General features: G+C 41.6%; 1 protein-coding gene across 1 annotated transcript in view; it reads left to right on the plus strand.

Annotated features, from left to right (window-relative positions):
* Positions 1–14,742: 14,742 nt before the first annotated feature.
* Positions 14,743–19,698, plus strand: part of LOC143297350 (insulin-like growth factor-binding protein-related protein 1) — a 60,982-nt gene continuing 56,026 nt past the window's right edge. Inside the window, exon 1 of the mRNA XM_076609660.1 lies at positions 14,743–15,205. Within this exon, the coding sequence (XP_076465775.1) occupies positions 15,012–15,205 (194 nt within the window). The 5' untranslated portion in view covers positions 14,743–15,011. The remainder of the gene's footprint in view (positions 15,206–19,698) is intronic.

Raw genomic sequence — 19,698 nt, forward strand, 5'->3', positions numbered from 1 at the left:
AGCGTTTCACCCCAGTTAGCATCATCAAAATATTGCAAGAGGAAGGCTCTTACACTGAAGAGGTGAATGTTGACAAAGAATACCACAGTTCTGACGACGGAAGCTAAAGGTTGGGTCATTCAGACACCCGCTGGACATCCGAGGGGTCTGTGTAGAGGAGAAGAGAGGACTGGCCGTACTGAGTGAGTTAACACATATTTAGATATTTATATTCTACACGTTAATAAGCAGAGCACAGAGTATATCCAAGTTGTGCATTGTGTAAAATATCAACAAAATTGTACTTACGAACTAAATGATCCCGTGCTGCCTTCGTAAATTCACCTTTGCAGTTGGTATAATACCGATTTAATTCTTTATGATATGTCATGAATAGTAGGAAACTGGAAAACATTCATAAAAGCGGATTTGCGTCTTCTACCACTTTAGTATAAAATACATGAAATTGAAAATGTTTGTTTCCTTTTAACCCCAAAAAGCTCTGTTCCTAGCGTACTGTTCAGAATCAGTTGTCTGCCGCAGTGACCTGCTCACAGATCAGCGTCAGCGCAGCAGCAGTCAGTCACATGTACTGTACCGCACTGAACGCTTTCCTCTGGCGACCCCTTATACCGCGCTTGTGTAACCTTTGCCTTTGCTTGCCTTGCGACTCTTTGTAAGGCGCTCTCACACAGGCAGAAGTAATAAAAATATTCGATTTTGGACATTAAAAATCAAAATCTACTGATGTTCCCGCCCCCCTATAGTGGTCAACTTTATATCGGTGTGATCAGTGTGATTTATTCTATTTTATTGTAAAAAGAACGGTTTTGTTGCAGACATTTTGACCTAACGCAAATTTTAATCTAAATTCCCTGCCCTACATTCAAAGCGCGTGCTCATATTCTTCGCGAATGCAAACGACGGCATTTTGTTTCAAGATGTTGACCTGCCCGCTCAATCCTATATTCAATGGACAATACACGATAACATGTGATGGAAAGTTGGAGAAGGAGACCGTTAAATATTTATTCAGAGAAAGATTTGTGAACGCCTCATCACTTACTGGATTATGCCCCGAACTGCCATAAAAATATCCACAGAATCAGTCGGAATTCACAGTTAAAAATTGTAAACCATGCCAGTTAATACCCTTGAATTGATGAAACGAAAAAATTTCCAGTCTTGACTTTTCTCAAAATGAAGTCCTTTTCACTTCATACGACGTTTAGAAGTACTTGTACTTGGCTCTACATGTTATTTGTTTAACAAAATACTAAATTTTCATATCAACTTTAAAACGATAAAACTAGAATGAACATAAAAGAGAAATTGAATCGACCGTGTCGTACTACATTTCCGGTGGGTGTAACTAAACTTGTACATCTATCTAGATCTAGAGAAAACGGCTAAATGTTGCGGCGATAGCCACGTCTCCTTTACCGCGGACTTAAAAAGATTTTTTTGTTTATTGCCCTTAAAGATTTTTTGAATGCCCAAGATACACCAGAATAATATGATTTAAACGGCGTTCTCTCTGCGAATACCGCAATTGATTTATCGCCCTTTAAAAAAAGTATGTTCAAATATTAAATTTTAGAACGTTAGTTAAGGAGCCACAATAGTGTAATGGGTAAGACAGTTTCTTCTCACCCGAACACGCGGGGTTCGAATCTGGTTAGGACTTTTTTTCTTTTTTTGTCTTTTCTTTTCTTTTTTTTTTAAACCCGAAGCTTTATAATAACAAATACAGAACACATTTTAACGATTAGATTGTGTGTGTGTGTGTGTGTGTGTGTGTGTGTGTGTGTGTGTATCACAAGTGAGTCTTGAAGGCCTTGCCTCTCTTGTTTTTTTTTGTTGTTTTTTTATCCTGGGCATCAAATGGAAAAAGAATAATTTCTGAACATAGGAAGTGCAACACCTCATACTTTTGTTGTTGTTAGGCCACGATTTCTGGCAATCCCACGATTTCTCTCATTTAGAGGGAATTGCAAGAAAGTGTGATCGCCCCCCCCTCCCCTTCTCTCTCTCTCTCATTTTTCTCTAACTTTTAAGATTTGTATTGGGAAAAGACAAGAAACCCACTCTGATGATAAAGGAAATATATTGTACGAAAATAAGGAAGCCTTCCCATGCTTTCTCACACATTATGAGAAAGTGTGGGGTGTCCCCCACGATTTTTCGCAATTGAGAGAAAACGTGGGAGGGGAACGACCACACTTTCTTGCAATCCCACGATTTCTCTCACTTTGAGAGAAATCATGGGATTGCGAGTGAGAGAAATTGTGAGAAATCGTGGGCTAACAGGGGTATTTGCAGTACTCGCTCTCTTACCGCGCCCTGTATGACCTTGGAAAAACTTTCCAGTTGGAGAGACCCTGCGTTGACAGACACATGCGGGAGTCTGGAACCTTAGTGCTGATCAGACTGGAACCCATCATCTTTCTTTCGCCCATGTATAAGGGCGTTCCCGCAGATATTTGGCGCTTTTTGCAATTCTCGGCGAGTTTTACGATCTATAACATGGTGTCTTCCACTGCTTCAGACGCCAGTGCATCGGATTCTTTGTCGGAGGTACGTGATGACAGATGTATTGTTAATATCAGAGGCAACATTCCACTGGACTCCGGGCATACTAAATTATCTTTTTCGCAACTTCAGGAGTTGGCAAAACAAATAAGTCGGGCACCTCCTGAAAAGGTGGATACTGGATTTCTTATAATTTATAATAATGTGTGGTATTGTTTGTGTCAAAAGAAGGGCAAATTTCACTGAACCAGTCTCACGCGAAATGTTAATGCCACACCAATGTCTGAATTATTAATTTCCTTTTTTTTAGTTTAGTGTAAACTTCACTAAAGCATCTCTTTGAACAGAAGTCTTTCATTTCGGGACTTTTTTTTTCTTCTTTTTTTCATCTTCTTTTTTAATTTCCATTTTTATAACACATAGACAACTGACAAAACGACATAAATAAATATATTGGAAAAGGAGAGAAGACAAAGTGGACAAAAAAACAGTAAAAGCGAAACAAAAATGAAAAAGTGATATACATGTATAATATTCTAACCATAACAATTGTGAATGGCTGTACAAGTATTTGAATAAGTCATCAAAGATGATAACAGATATCCATATTACTCAAAGTATGTCATATATATATATATATATATATATACTTGCACACTTTTTCTAACATCTACCTTGGTTGTATTTTACTTCCATATATGTCTAGAAATATTATTGTATATGTTATTTCTAATCAAAGGCAAGTATGGCAACCATTTCATTTTGAAGCTGTGTGTTTCACATGCGATCGTAGCGTTATATTCTTCGATTTTGTATCTTGAAAAAATATAATGTTCAAAAGCGTGAATATCTGGAAGGCATTTATCTAACTCACATTTATATATAACCATCTTCCCCAGAAGGATTAAATAAAAAACAACAACTGAGTCTTCATATCAGCATGGAAACCAAACAGTATTATACATTCATTTAATTTCATATATTTTACACACTGTACATTTTGTTTTGAATAGTTCTTCCAGACCTATCCAAACGCGTTTCGAGTAATAGCATCATCAGAATATATGCTCAACACTGTCTTTAACTTCTAAACAAAATCACAATTAATACTGTTTACAATTTCCATTTCCTTTAAAACTACATTCGTTCCAATGTAATATGCGAAATTGTAGCCACCTTAGTTTTATGTCTTTGATTTTATTAGAAGCTTTTACCCAACTAATATTTGTTCCCAGTTTCTCAGACCACTTGTGGCAAGATTTCGGGAGTGCATCATCAAATGCAAGCAGCACATCTTAGTATCGCCGTGATCCTTTAGGTGTCGAGTATATTATTTTTAATGGCCCTGATATATCAGGAATATTATGGCATGTTGGAACATTAAGACCTACCTGTTATGTATATTTTTATAGCTCCTAACCATCCGTTGTATGCCAGAAAATGTTCATTTATTTCATATTTTCTACGAAATTTATGTTGTGTAAGAAAGCGCCCATTGTCATTTAAGAAATGTGAAACACAGTATACGCCTTTAACCCAGTCTCTATAATTCATAGTACTATTTCCAACCTTAAACTTTTCGTTATAGAAGACACAACTGAATTCCCTGTAAGCCATGAAAGTGTGTTTCCAAAATGAATTATTGTTACATTTATGCAGTGTTTTCATGGGTCAATATATTTCCAACTCAGTGAAAAATGGGAACGTTCCAGTTGCAGTGTTTTTCTATTTATGCTTTGTAATTTTGAATTTTCTTAGCCAAGTGAGTTTCAGTGCTTCAGTATACTCTCTTATATCTGGTGTGTTTAAACCACCTTCTTTAACGCTTTTTGTTGGTGTTTTTCTAATTACTTCGTCTCGTTTGCCATTCCATAAAAACTGAAAACACATTTTCTGGCAGTTATTAATAAAAATCATCGGGAGGATTTGGAACTAAGATCCACAGTTTATAAGTGAATAAGTTTGGATAAGATAAGAGATTTTAACACGACACGTTCTGTAGGTGAAATATTTCTTTTTATCCATATTTTGAATAAGGCCTACAGTTCGGAATGTTTCACCGCATAATTTTTTTTCACAATCTTTCACGTCGTTCATAAACAATATTCCTAACATTTCAAATCTTTCTGGATTCCATTTAATGTTTGAATGTTGTATATGTTTTGTTTTTGAATGTTGGGTTTTTTTCCCCCTAAACATATAGCTTGTGTTTTTTGTGTATTCGTGAAAAGTCTTGAAAACTTGTCAAATTGTTCTACATGTTGAATAGATCTTTCAAACGATATACACAATATTCATCAACTGTGCATCATGAGCAAATTGTCATGGTACCAGTAGCAAGGACTATGCCCCTGACCTGACCTTGGGTTATTGATGTTGCTATAATTGTCGTAATCTAAATAGGGATCAAGAACAAAGTTCCAGTCACCCACTAACATTGTGGCATGATTGTCATTCGTCAATATTTTTTCCTTTGAACTTTCACAAAAGTTTGGGTCATCTTTACCAACAAATCTTTCTCCATAGTTTTTAAGGATATTATGAAGTTTCCATTTGTGTCTCTTTCTACTTTATTGATTTCAGTTTCAAAATTATTATTTAACAGTATTGCCACTCCCCTTGCGTTTGATTTATAGGATGCAAAAAAACCCCATTCATATCCCTATTTTTATTCGCTATATGTTTCTGTTTTTGTAGTAAAGTGTGTATCTTTTAGCAGTATATGCTGTATGATTTATTTCTAAGGAAATGAAACACATCTCTTCTTTTCCTCGGATCTCCTAGTCCCTGACAATTCAGGATGATATCATTATGTTTGTCATATTTAGCTGATTATAGTTGTATGATAGTAATCAGCTTAATTGCACAGCAAGGGTATTTTCATATACAACGCTAATATTTTCATTAACTGAATGATAATTTACAAGACTCAATGGTAATACCTTCATTGCTTTCACAGCAGCCACTGCACTAAGGCGATATTGGTATAACATTGGGGAACAGAACCAATATACTATATAGGTTAACAAGTGCACATATTTGTGGCTTGGGTAAACGGACATCAGATATGCACAATAAATATCACTAAACAATCAAAATGTATACACATGTAAAAACTTCTTTTTTTTTTTTTTTTTTTTAAGAAACATGATATATACTGAAAAAAGGAGAAATAATCTGAACTACTGCTCGCGAGCTGTAGCGCAGTCTCTCTGTTGTTGTTGTTGTTCCTTCTCTCTTCACAGTTCCGAGACCGGAGTCTATGAATAGAGGATGAGCTCTTAGTACTCTGTGTGTGTGTGTGTGTGTGTGTGTGTGTGTGTGTGTGTGTGTGTGTGTGTGTGTGTGTGTGTGTGTGTGTGTGTGTTTGTGAATATTGGGGTGGGGTGGGGTGGAGAGAAAGAAACTTTTCTCAGTTACAGCGGCATGGCACAAACCAAACATCTGTTCAGTCTGCAAGTGTTCTCACATTTTTTTAGACAATGAACATGGAAGAAAGAAGAAACTGAGAAGAGAAACAAGAAAGAAAAAGAGGGTATTGAAGAAAGGTGTCTCCACTAAAAAATCAAAGAGCAAGAAAAGAGACAAAGGACATACACGCGCGCGCGTTTGTAATCTTGAGTTGGACATAGAAAGAGGGAGATTTCTTACACGGGGTAAGAACCAGCCAGGGATAGAGTTCGGCCTGTTACACCGGTGTTTTGAGAGCGAGGTGGGGCCCTATCAAGGTTATGTCAACGAAGTTTTCGCCCACCTCTACCAAGTATGTTCCTGTCCAACGGTAGATCTCTACCCAACAAAACTGACGAACTTAATGTAACATTCGCCGAGGAGGGGCTACAAAGAGTGCTCTGTGTTTTGTTACACTGAAACATGGCTCAACCCGGACATCCCTGACAGCGCCGTTCGACCACCAGGCTTCACTGTCTACTACTGACCGCTCTGCAGACTCCGGCATGCAAAGGGGCGGCGGTGTTTGTTTCCTCGTGAACACACGCTGCTGGTGCTCCGACGTCAAAGTGTTATCGCGTGCCTGCTTCCCTGACGTGGAGTTTCTAACACTGAGCTGAATGGGACAGTAGAACTCGATGGTTTCTAACCATCCAGTGCCAACCCACGGGAAATAACCTCAGTGACGCTGATCGCTGTGTACATTCATCCCACAACGAACCTCTCCGCCTCATTTGTTTTGCAAGCAGACGAAATTAGCAAGTGCGAGAACAGCTGGCCCGATCCACCGTCATCGTTGCTGGCGATTTCAACAAAGCCAGCCCCAAGAGAGAAATGCCGAAGCTGTACCAGCAAGTGGACTGTCCGATACATGGTGACAAGACCCTTGACCACTGCTACACCTCCATCAAGAAGGCGTGTCACTCGATTCGCCGTGCGCCTCTTGGACAGTCCGATCACAGCATGATATATCTGGTGGCAGTCTACAAACAAAAACTGAAACTGCTGAAAAACCTGTCGTGAAAACTGTCAAACAATGGTGGGCCCCTGCCTTAGAGACCTTGCAGGACTGTTCGAATATACAGACTGGAATGTTTTTAAAGACTCTGCCGAGGACTTAAATGAATATACCGACACAGTGTGTGATTATATTTCTTTCTGTGAAAGTGTGTGCATTCCAACAAAAAATATCAAAATATTTTCAAACGACAAAATTTGGTGTAACGGGGCTGTTAGGCAAAAACTAAAGGAAAAAGAGAGAGCTTTTCGCAAAACGGATGATAGAATAATCCACAATGAGGAAAAAAGAAGTGTTGAAAAATGCATTAAGAAGCCGCAAAGTTTTTATATAGGAAAAAAAAATTGGAAGAAAACTTGTCTGCAAGCAACTCTAGGAATGTGTAGACTGGACTGCAGAACATCATTGATTATAAAATGACCCACCAGACAGTCGACAGCACTGACAGAACTCTTCCAGACAAACTCAACACATTCTACTCCAGATTTGACAAACCATTGTCTACTGTTGCACCCAAAATTACCCCCACTCCCCCCTTCATAGTCCAAGAGAATGAAGTCAGACACCACTTCAGTCGTCTGAAAATGAGAAAAGCAGCTGGCCCTGACAACATCTCATCAGGCCTTTTGAGGAAGTGTGCAGTCCAACTATCTAGTGTCTTCACTGACGTATTTAACATGTCCCTTCAGTCTTGTGTGGTGCCATACTGCTTCAAGAAATCAACAATCACTCCTGTTAAAAAAAAAAAAAAAGAAAGAAAGAAAAAAAAAAGCATAGCCTAATTGTCTTAATGATTATCGTCCCGTAGTCTTAACATCAGTCGTAATGAAAACATCTGAACGCTTGATACTACAATTCCTACTGAAAAACCTGCATTCCTCCATATTTTGATCCCTTTCAGTTCGCCTATAGAGCTCAAAGATCAGTTGAAGATGCCATTAGCATAGGTCTCTACCACGTCCTCAGACATCTCGAAAATCCTAACAGCTATGCTGGGATCCTTTTCATTGACTACAGCTCTTCGTTCAACACAAAAGTACCATCAAATCTTTATTTTAAATTGAAAGACCTCTTGCTGCCTGAATCAGTTTGTGCATGTATCCTACATTTTCTAAGATGCAGACCGCAAGTTGTTAAAAGTTGGTGACTTCACCTCCTCCACATGCATTCTCAACATAGGCACCCCACAGGGATGTGTTCTATCCCCACTGTTGTACTCAGTATTCACATATGACTGTGCAACTCAAAATGAATGTAACACCATGGTCAAGTTTGCCGACGATACTACTCTAGAAGGGCTGATTACGAACAGTGATGCGTGAAAATATAGGGAAGAAGTACTGGAACTTGTCAGCTGGTGTAATCAAAACAACTTAAAACTCAAAGTATCAAAAACAAAAGAATTAATTTTAGATTTCAGGAAGACCAGATCTGACCCCTTACCACTATCATTGATTAAAGACAAGCAAGTAGAGATCATACTGATCATTTCCAACGATTTGAAATGAGAGAAAAATACGGAAAAAAATGTTAAGAAAGCACCGGCAACAGCACATGTACTTTCTTCGGCACCTCAAAAAATTCGGAATTAAAAAAGAAATCACTGTTGATTTCTACCGGGCAGTCATTGAAAGTGTGCTAACCTTCGCTATTACTGTTTGGTATGGAAGCATTTCCAAGGCAGAAGTTGTAGCCCGGAACAGAATCGTAAAAACTGCCACCAAGATTACCAGGGCTGATCTACCTTCTCTAGACGACATATATTATAAGCGGCTACTCAAAAAAGCAAAATCAATCAACATATATTGTAAGCGGCTACTCAAAAAAGCAAAATTAATCAACATATATTGTAAGCGGCTACTCAAAAAAGCAAAATCAATCAGCCAGAACAAATCACATCCAGCTTTTTTGATTGTCGAGATGCTCCCCTCTGGTCGACGGTACAGAAGTATAAGGACGAAAACTAATCGCTTCGCCAATAGCTTTTGTCCCAAAGCAGTCAATGCCCTGTCTCTCGAACAAATCCAGTATGATAAATAGAATTGTGCAATCAACAACCATCTACCTGAAGATCTTGTCATCAGCCCCATCCACATGTAACTGCGGCTTCTGTTCAAACGTGTGTGTGTGTGTGTGTGTGTGTGTACGTGGGAGCATGTGTGTGTGTGTGCGTGTGTGTGTGTGTGTGTACGTGGGAGCATGTGTGTGTGCGTGTGTGTGTGCGTGCATGTGTGAGTATGCACAAGTTTTTGTATTGATATGTACATGTGTGTATCCTAATTTCTACTGTGTATGATTTTCGATTTATGTTCGCACCTTGTTATGTACTATCCCCACCCACCCACCCCCCAATATTCCTTGTGACCCTGGTACACTTGGTAATAAAGACATATTCTATTCTTTTCTATCAAGCCCTTTTTACAGAAAGGAGCTGTCAAGAAAGTTCCAGGAAGTCCAGGCTTCAACAGCAGAATATTCCTGGTTCCCAAAACAGATGGGTGAGTGTGACCCCTAAATCTAAAACTTCTAAATAAGTACATCAGAGCGCCACATTTCTCCATGGCAACCATGAAAGACATCATTCAGCTCCTGCACAGGGACTGGGCAGAATGCGTAGACATGAAAAAAGCTTATTTTCATGCCCCTGTCCACCCAAACCATCGTCGTTTCCGGCAGTTCAGCTGGAGAGGACAGACATGTCGCTACACAGCTCTGACTTTTGGTCTGGCCTGATCGCCCAGAGTGTTGACCAGGACGACCAAACCCATCGTACATCGCCTAAGATCCAAAGGAATCAGAACTGTATTTTATCTGAACTATATTCTGTTTCCGTTTCCAGAACCAAATATAAGGCAGAAAAGAATGCCAGAACCGTTGTGGCATTGCTCGAGGACCTTGCCTTCTGTCTCAACCAGGGCAAGTCAAGCATGTAACCAAATCAGAAGATCACGTATCTTGGCCTCCGGTGGGATTCACAGAATATGTGTCTGTCTTGCAGAAGACAAACCAATAGCGATCAGAGAACTTGCCTCCACCCTCTTGGTTATTGGGAAGGTAGCTTTCGCGACATTTGCAGTACCGAAGGCATTTGAGAAGATTAAGAGGACGTAGTGAAACACACACGCACGCGCGCGCGCGCACACACACACACGCACACACACACACACACACACACACACACAGAGATGTAAACCGAAGAATGCTAGTGATGCTGGACAAAACGACGAAAATTAATAGAAACAGTCAGCGACTTGTTCGTACGGCAATAGGTTACACAAAGCCAAAAGATGGACAAAAACATGGGTATCTAATACTGTACAAAATAATAAAGAAACTCATTGTTGTCTCGTTCGTCATTTATCAGATGGATTCCCCCGTCTCCTCGACGAAGGCGGCAGTACGTCGCAGGTCTTCCAGTCCACCGTAGAGCTTCCGGGCCGCTGGGACTGGGTCGGGCCAGCTTTTCTCTCGGAGTGCTTGGTGGAGCGGGCAGGACTGCAGCAGATGTTCTGTTGTCTTGCTGCCTGTTCTGCAGGGGCACTGCTCTGTGTCGCCGATACGGACTCGGAGTTTCGTGAAAAGGTGGTGTTTCAGGCGGTTGTGGCCTGTCTTGAGCCTGAAAATGGCTACCTGCTCTCGACGAGTCAGCAGGTAGTATGGGTCTGCTCTGTTGTGGCGTGGATGCTGCTGCTTCCACTTGTTCTGCAGCTTGGCCTTAATAATGGTCCTGGATTCAGAGTAGTTGGTTGACCTGTCACATCTGGTCTTTTGTAGTGCCTTCCTTTGCAGGGAGTCAGCAGTCTCGTTGCCAAACACGTTGCAGTGGGAGGGAATCCACTGTAGGGTGACTGTGTGACTTGTGCAGAGGGAGGCGAGAGAGGGGGACAGATCGTTGAGTTCTGGATCTCTGTTGGACCAAAGGGCCTGCAAGATGGTCAGGGCGTCGGTCAGGAAGACAGCGTTGTGGCATCGAGGCTGACCTCGATGTGAGCTGCTGCTGTTTTCAAGGCTTCTGCTTCTGCTCTGTAATTGGTGGAGTACAGGCCGGTAGCGAGGCAGATCTTTTCTTCTCTGCCTCCTGGACACTGAACATAGACTCCTGCCGCTCCGTTCCGAATGACATCTGCCGCAGAGCCGTCAGTGTAGACATGAATCCAGAACTCTTTGGGGAAATGGGTGTGGAGGTGTTCAAGGGTGAGGGACTTTCTTTCAGGGCAGCTTTGGGAATCTTTGGGGCCAACACCAAGGATGCTGCACTGAATGAGGCAGGGACGGCAAGACACCGGGGTATCACTTTGGGGGCATGGTCAAGGATATCTTGATGTTGCCGTTCTAGGATCCTGCTCTGGTGTACGAAGCTCCCTCTCTTCAGCCGTCCTTTTGTTGGCTGGGACAGTCTGTCCTTCATGGAGTGGCCTTGCAACCTCTTAAACTTGGCAGCCTGGGTCAGGAGTTTGGCGTCTCTGTGGTCCTCAAGGGGCTGGAGTTCTGTGATGATTTCAAGCTCCTGAATTGGCGTAGACCTCATGGCCCCTGTGATGATACGGGTAACTTGATTCTGAACCTTGCTGATCCGTTCAAAGTTGGACTTGGCTGTAGTGCCCCATGCAGTCATGCCATACTCCAGCACTGGTCTGACTACCAGTGTACAGCCTCCTGAGGGTCGTGTTGCTCTTGATTCTGCTTTCTCTGCTTGCTTCTTCCACGTCAGGCTATGTCAAAAGTGACTCCCAGGTACGTGCGGTTGTTCTCAGCAAGCAGAGTTTGTCCATTGATGCGCAGGTTGGCCTTCTGTTCTTTGGGTGAGAGGTTGAAAACAGTGTAAGTGGTCTTTTTGGCATTAATTGTCACCAGCCACTGTTTTGTCCAGCTTTCGAGAACATTCAGCGCCTGCTGTAGTCTGTAGTTGGCAGTTGTGAGGTGTTCTTCCAAGCACCATAGGACAAGATTGTCTGCACAGATGGCTCCCTGGACTTTGCGTGACATATCTTTGACGATGTCGTTGATAAAGACGAGGAACAGTGTAGGGCCGAGGACACCTCCTTGAGGAACTCCTTATCTCAGTGTCTTCTTCCAACTGTATGCTCCAATGACATGGGCTCGGGCCTTCCTATTGTTCAGGTACTGCGAGATCCACTGGTACATACAGCCAGTCACACCACTCTTCTGGAGCTTCCTCCAGAGGCTATCCTTCCAGACTTTGTCGTATGCCTTTTCCATGTCTGTTCACATCGTCAGTGTATACTTCTTGTCCTGGAAGCCATCCTCGATCTTCTGGACTATGTAGGTCACTTGGTCCTCAGTGGAATGATGTTGGCGGAAGCCTGCCTGCTCTGGAGTGATGATGTTGTTCTTCTCCAGGTGCCAAACTAGGCGTGAGTTGGTCATACGCTCTAGGAGCTTGCCCACGCAGCTGGTGAGGCGTGATGGGGCGATAACTATCAGCTCTGTCTTTGCCCTTCTTGTGGATGGGCACCATGTCAGCTTCTTGCCAGCTCTGTGGAACATGCCCCGTCTTCCAACTGTTGTTGAAGAGAGCAAGGAGTTTGGTCTTTGCTTTGGTGCCAAGGTGTTTTAGCATTTCGTTGGTGACTTTGTCAGGATCTGGAGATTTTTTGTCCTGCAAAGACTTTATGGCTTCTTCAAACTCCTTCAGTTTGAAAGGCCTGTCCATATATTGGTCATCCTGATGATTCTTCATTTCATCATGAACTTGTTGTTTTCTGTCCTCTGACACAGTGATGTTGCTGATCTGCTCATAGCTGTCTATGAAGCAGTGTGCTGCCTCTCTCCCTGTCACCATCTCCTGGTCTTTTTGAAGCGTGACAGGCGCTGACCTTGTCTCTTCGTTGGTCATGGCTTTGGTGAGTTTCCAGAGTTTGTTGCCATCTCTGTCAAGGTTCAGCTTTTCTGTTTTCTCCATCCAGCTTATTCTTGCAGCTTGGATGTATACCTTTCTGTATTTGGCAGTGCAGGCTTTGAGAGTAATGTTGTTTTCTTGTGTTGGGTTGTTTTCAACCTCCTCCCTAGTCCTTGTCACTTCATCTTCAAGCTCCTGCAGCTCTTCTGTCCAGTATGGCCTGTAGTTCTTGGGAGCGCCACGTGGAATTGCCTTTGAGGCTGCTTTCAGGATGACTTGGTTGAAGATTTTGGTGGCTCTGTTGATGTTGTAATCATTCATTTTGATGGTCTTGCAGTACTCGTCAGAGAGGCCAGGGAACATCTCCCACTGAATCCGCCTTCTTGAAACTCATTGAAACTTAATACAGCTCTACTCGTCCCTTTCTTTCTTTTTTTCTCTCCCCTCCTTTAATTACCTTTCTATATTTATTGCAGCATGGTGAACAAGGAGGGACTGCCAGCAATAAAAAGGTACCTTTAAAAGGGAATAAAATGGAAAAGATAAAGAGACAAACAAGAGTTTTAAGTAATTATAAATAACATGAATGGAAATGTTTGAGAGCATGACATGATCACACACACACACACACACACGTTTTCAGAGGGGAGGGGGGGGGGGCATTTCAGAACGAGGCTAAAATGCCAGAAGGGGGACATTTTGGCCGCTGAAAATGATTGCAGGGGACATTATGAACGACGAGAAAGTCTCCGGGGACACTTCAATTGTCCCTCGTGGACAAATGATCTGGGATACTACACCGGATCTCCGTGGAATCTGATTCTGCTTCTTTTTTCGATGCCCGCGGCACACACCAGCTGGTTTGTGTGTGCCACGGTGTGTGCGTATGCCGTGAGTGTCCGTGTATGTGTCACGGTGTGTGTCAGTTTTCGTCACATGTCATGTTGTGATATGATATGGATACTTATATACGGCGCCTATCCTCGACTGAAGACCAAGCTCTAAGCGCTTTACAAACACGGGGTCTTTTGCACAACAGCCGGCTGCCTACCTGGGTAGAGCCGAATGACGATGGCCATAGTTGGGCGCACATCATTCGTTTCCAGTCTTGTGGGTGTCATTCAGATTTCAGGCACGCTCACATACACACTCAGACAGACATGTTCTTGCAGTTTTGGCCTAACGAAGTTCTTTTCGGTTATTTCATGATTCGTTTCTGTAGCTACGTGTAAATGTAACGTGATCAGTTCAGTTGCTCAAGGAGGTGTCACAGCGTTCGGACAAATCCATATAAGCAACACCATATCTGCCAGCTAACTGAAGCAGATGCCTGACCAGCAGCGTAACCCCAAACGCGTGTTGTCATCCCTTGAATGAATGAAGATGAAATTATTAAAAAATAAAAATAAAAAGTGTGTGTGGGGAGGGTGGTGGTGGTGGCGAGTATTCCCATCACTTCCGTCATTGATAAAAAAAAAAAAGAAGAAAAAAGACAACAACAACAACAACAACCAAAGAAACGAAAAACAAACTCAGTTCTTAGTTTAAAACTACAGGCCTAATGTTCGCACACAGACGAGTTTCTGGGAAAAATCAACAACTGGGGTAATTGAAAGGTTATCACGTAAATACTCTTTATCACCTCAGCCTGCAACTCAGCGAATGGAAGTAATTTCCTCATGACTCATCAGTTCTGCATGTGAGGAAATGGGTGGCACAGACTCAGAGAGAGGGCAGGTTCTGCCAGGGATGTGTGCCACGTCATACACTCAGTACAGCTTCTTCCTCACCCTTTCTCTCTTCCCGACCCCGGCCCCATTCCCCCCCGCCCCCTCCCCTCTCTCTCAAACGCTGCTTACAAAGAACTGAGTGTGTGCACTGCGCGCTGCTCCCATTCTCCAGCTCCTCACATGTTGGCAGCTTATCTCGGCCCTCACCTTCCCGTCGTCAGTGCCGAGCAACGCGGCCCCCTGAACTACAGTCAGGCATCACGGTGTGGAACAGAACAGTCTGCAAACTTCTTGAACTTTTTAAGCGTCAACAAGTGTTTCCATGACCAGTTAGAGTGTCATCTATCCGACTGAAACAGAGCTGTATTTCGGTTTGACTGCAAGGCGCTAACTGCTTTTTTTTTGTTTAAGGAAAGTTGGCAGACAACAGTTTCCACTAACCATGAAGGTGCAGACCTTACTGGGTGTCATGGCGGCGCTACTGTCTGGCATTATGGCCGCCAAGGAGTGCCCCACCTGCGATCCCGAGGCGTGCCCCAAACTGAATGGTGCCAACTGTCTGGCGGGCACGACGAAAGATGAATGTGGCTGCTGTGACGTGTGTGCAAAAATGGAGGGAGAAGCCTGCGACATCAGGTGAGTTTGAACCGCATGAGAATGGGGAACAAACAAAAGAAGGGCACATATCTGCCTCCAGACCTTGTCTGAAGAGCATGTACTCCCGATATAAATGTGCACATGTACAGTACTGGAAACACTTTTGGGACATGAGGGTGAACAATCAATTAATGCAAAAGCAATGGATAACACTTTTTTTTTTAAAGAGTTTAGATGTGCCATTAATGAAAAATAAAAAAGGAACTGGGATATTTAAACCAACTTTCCTAAGTGATAAGTGCGGCTGATTCGTCTTGATGTAGATCTAGATGTTGGCCGCCAACACCGAAGAAGTAGAAGAACTTCAATAACAATCAGCAAAATGTAGACCAAGTTGAGCGTGTGATGCCATGGTTTCCACAAGGCACTGTTTTTTTTTTTTTAATGGCCTCATGCAAAGGTTTTATCATCAATAGAGGTGATGTGTCTTATATTAAATCAGAAAATGAATACTTATTCATGCTTTGAATATAAGCTCCTGTGTAGGTGGAGAATGTAACTCATTGTGGCTTAGAAATTTTCACAAACAATGGAAAAGCTGTGACATGGACATCTCTTGATTTGTTTTAGTTAAAGTACAAAAAAGCTTTCTTTCCATGATAATGATTAGCACTTGGGTATATTTTTTGGGTATATTTTTTGTATTTTTTTCTTCTTTTTTATCATAACAGATTTCTCTGTGTGAAATTCGGGCTGCTCTCTCCAGGGAGAGGGCGTCACTATACTGAGAGTGCTAACCATTTTTTGGTATTTTTTCTTGTGTGCAGTGTATTTGTTTTTCCTATTGAAGTGGATTTTTCTACAGAATTTTGCCAGGAACAACCCTTTTGCTGCCGTGGGTTCTTTTATGTGTGCTAAGTGCATGCTGCACGTGGGACCTCAATTCATCGTCTCATCTGAATGACTAGCGTCCAGACCACCACTCAAGGTCTAGTGGAGGGGGAGAAAATATCGGCGATTGAGCCATGATTTGAACAGTGCGCTCAGATTCTCTCGCTTCCTAGATGGATGTGTTACCTGTAGGCCATCACTCCATAGTCATGTTTATGTAATTGAGATATACGTCGTGTGCGTTACCTGGAATCCAAGTATTAAATAATCTTGTAGTCTATCAAGCAACATTGGAATAAATCACAGTTTTGACACATGGATGCTGTTGATTCAGGAAATTTATTTGATTTCACAGAGTTTTCACTAAAAGTTGTTTTCAGACACTGTTAATTATATTTTGTAGAATTTATAAATGCAGGCCTGTTTCCTTCTGTTAGTGCCTTCAATAACTTGAATAAGTTTGCTGGATTTTAAGCAGTTTATTCAAGTCGGCTGGACTCCAGAATTTCTTGAATATACTTTTTAATTTGTTGTATGTCACACATCCTTTTAATCAGTTAAAATTTTGGTTGCTAGAATAAACATGAAGAAAATGAGTAATCAGTTCTTTGCTGGGATTCCATTCTTGCCTGCATTGTCACACCTTCATGCACTTTTAACACACTGACAATATGGTACCCATGTTTGTTAATGGTTTGTGTCATCAGTGTCTTGAAATTCTGAAATCAGCGTAAAGTAGAAGTACCCAACCCTGTCTTGTAAAAACTTTACCAGCATCTCACAAGCTTCTCATTGTAGAATCCACAACACACACACACACACACACACACACACACACACACATCTCTGACTAAATGCTTTGACTATTTTGTAATATGATAAGGTGAAGTAAAAGTTTCAATGTTTGGGAAACGTTTTGCAGGTGAGAGGTCATATTTGTCTATGATAAAAGTGAGTTCACACTGCCTGTGTGGTGCTGCAAACTGCTGGATAGTTTCCAGTGTCAGATCAGAGTTGGTGCAGAATTCACACAAGCAGTCTCTTGTTCTCAAGGAAGTTTATAGCATGTCATGTACTGGAGCATCCTTGAAAACAGTGCACATGAGAGGAGAGTTGTTGCAGATTTGCTTAACCTCTCCATCACTTTTCGGCTGATCAGACATTTCTATTAATAGCTACTCAGGAGTAATGCATCACATAAAAAGTAGCAATAAAAAAACTGAAGCAGGGTGTAATGTGCAGAGCCAGTTTCTGATTAATGTGATCAGAAACATGCTCACTGAGGGAGCAATAACTGTCATTGGAATAGATCTGAATCACTTCCACTCTTGGTAAGATCGCTGGAATCATTCTTTTTCCTCAGAAATTTACATATTCAAATAATGAATCCAATTCAAATCGCCCATCGACAAAGAAATGAATTGTGTGGAGATCACGCCACGCGCCACATCAAAACAAAATCTCGTTTCTACAGTAACTCGCGCTCACAAATAGCAAACTATTAAGAACTTCCTGAAAAAAATTTACAGCCACATGTGTTTAATAATAGTGAAAATAATTATAACGTACATTTATATAGCGCCCTTTCTCTCAAAGAGCTCGGGGCACTTGAAAGAAATACTATTACAAGTTACATAAATCATTCATGACCACTCTTTCTCTAAACCCCTCCCCCCTCTCTTCCTCCCACACACACGCTCTCCCTCTCACACTCTTCATACACCCAAAGTGAGCTGACACTGGTGGTGTAGGAGAACAAGGAAGCTGAGAGTGCTTATAGATAGTTTTCAAAAAGATGAGTTTTTAGTGATGAGCAAAAAGCAGAAATAGAATCAGATGCATGGATATGATGAGAAAGGTTGTTCCAGATGTGAGGAGCAGTAAAGAAAGAACGTTCACCATTGGTTCTTGTATTGACATGAGGAAGTTTCAAAAGACAGTCAGAGGAAGAGCGGAGATTTCTTGTGGGAGTGTAAACACTTATAAGGTAAGAAAGATATGTAGGTCCTGCAGGGTGGAAAGCACAATAGCAGAGACACGCAACTTTGTATTTAATTCTTGCTTCAATGGGGAGCCAATGTAGAGTGTGGAGGTAAGGAGAAATGTGATCAGTACGTGGGACTGAGAGTCAGATGGGCAGCATTGTTTGTTTTTGAATTCACTGAAGAATATTATATGGACATCCTATGAGAAGAGAATTACAGTAGTCGGTTTGTGACAGCACAAAAGCAGAAATTGGAGTTTAAGTAGTTTCAACAGAAAGGTACTGATGGATAGAGTTGATGCGACAAAGTTCACAACTAACAATGCATATCAGATTTACTGCCTGAGTGTGCATGCTGAGGTTTGAGTCAAGAATAACTCCAAGGTTGCCTGCTGTTTTAGAAACTGAACTGTGGCATCACCAACCACAATAGAGGCAGGAAAAGAAGCAGATGTGGACATTCTTGCAGAGGAAATAACCATAGCTTCAGTTTTGTCATCATTTTTTTTCTTCTTCTTCTTCTGCGTTCACTCGTATGCACATGAGTGGGCTTTTACGTGTATGACCGTTTTTACCCCGCCATGTAGGCAGCCATACTCCATTTTCGGGGGTGTGCATGCTGGGTATGTTCTTGTTTCCATAACCCACTGAACGCTGACATGGATTACAGGATCTTTAACGTGCGTATTTGATCTTCTGCTTGCATATACACACGAGGGGGGTTCAGGCACTAGCAGGTCTGCACATATGTTGACCTGGGAGATCGTAAAAATCTCCACCCTTTACCCACCAGGTGCCGTCACCGTGATTCGAACCCGGGACCCTCAGATTGACAGTCCAACGCTTTAACCACTCGGCTATTGCGCCCGTCTTGTCATCATTTAACTTTAGTTTGTTGAATGTCATCCAGGATTTAACATCGAGAATACAATCCTGCATTGACAGAATCAGACTGTGTACTTGGTTTGGTTCTGCAGACTTTTATAGCTTTAACTGGACTGAGTCATGGGAAAACGACAATTGATTCTGTTTCCTACGTCAACATCAACCTCTTACAATATATACAGCGCTTCTACCGAGCATGTGTTGCAGTGGAAGCGAAAACTATGGGCAATTCAACTATTGCGTGATTTTCCTTCTTCGCTGGCAGTATTTCATCAAGAAACACAAACATTAATGTTGAGAATATTTCAAGTTAACATGACACACAACTAATTAAGCTTGCAAAGACAAAAAGTTGCATAGAAAAATGCTCCATATCACATGCATTTGTTCTGTGCACTGTTCTGTGCAATCAGAAGAAACAAGAATTCAATTTTTTCATTTCTGCGGATTCCTACGAATAGGATTCACTGTACACACATACGCGCGTGCACACACACACACACGCATATATGTGTAAAATTTTGTGAAATAACAAAGTCGTAAGAAAATACACGTACAATTTAATGACAAGAAAGTTTTTAATATTTTTATGCACTGCATAGGATCATTTGTGCGTTACTGTGAAAGCAATCACATTGGAGAGAATCTACCATTATTTATTATTTTACTGACTTTTTGTGCAGTAAAACACACCTATAGTAATGAATAACAAAATCAAAATTGTATTATTTCCTTTGTTTGCTTTCTGTGTGTAGGAAACGTGGAAAGTTTT

This window comes from Babylonia areolata, chromosome 2 (assembly GCF_041734735.1).
Source record: "Babylonia areolata isolate BAREFJ2019XMU chromosome 2, ASM4173473v1, whole genome shotgun sequence".
In the NCBI taxonomy this organism is placed as follows: domain Eukaryota; kingdom Metazoa; phylum Mollusca; class Gastropoda; order Neogastropoda; family Buccinidae; genus Babylonia; species Babylonia areolata.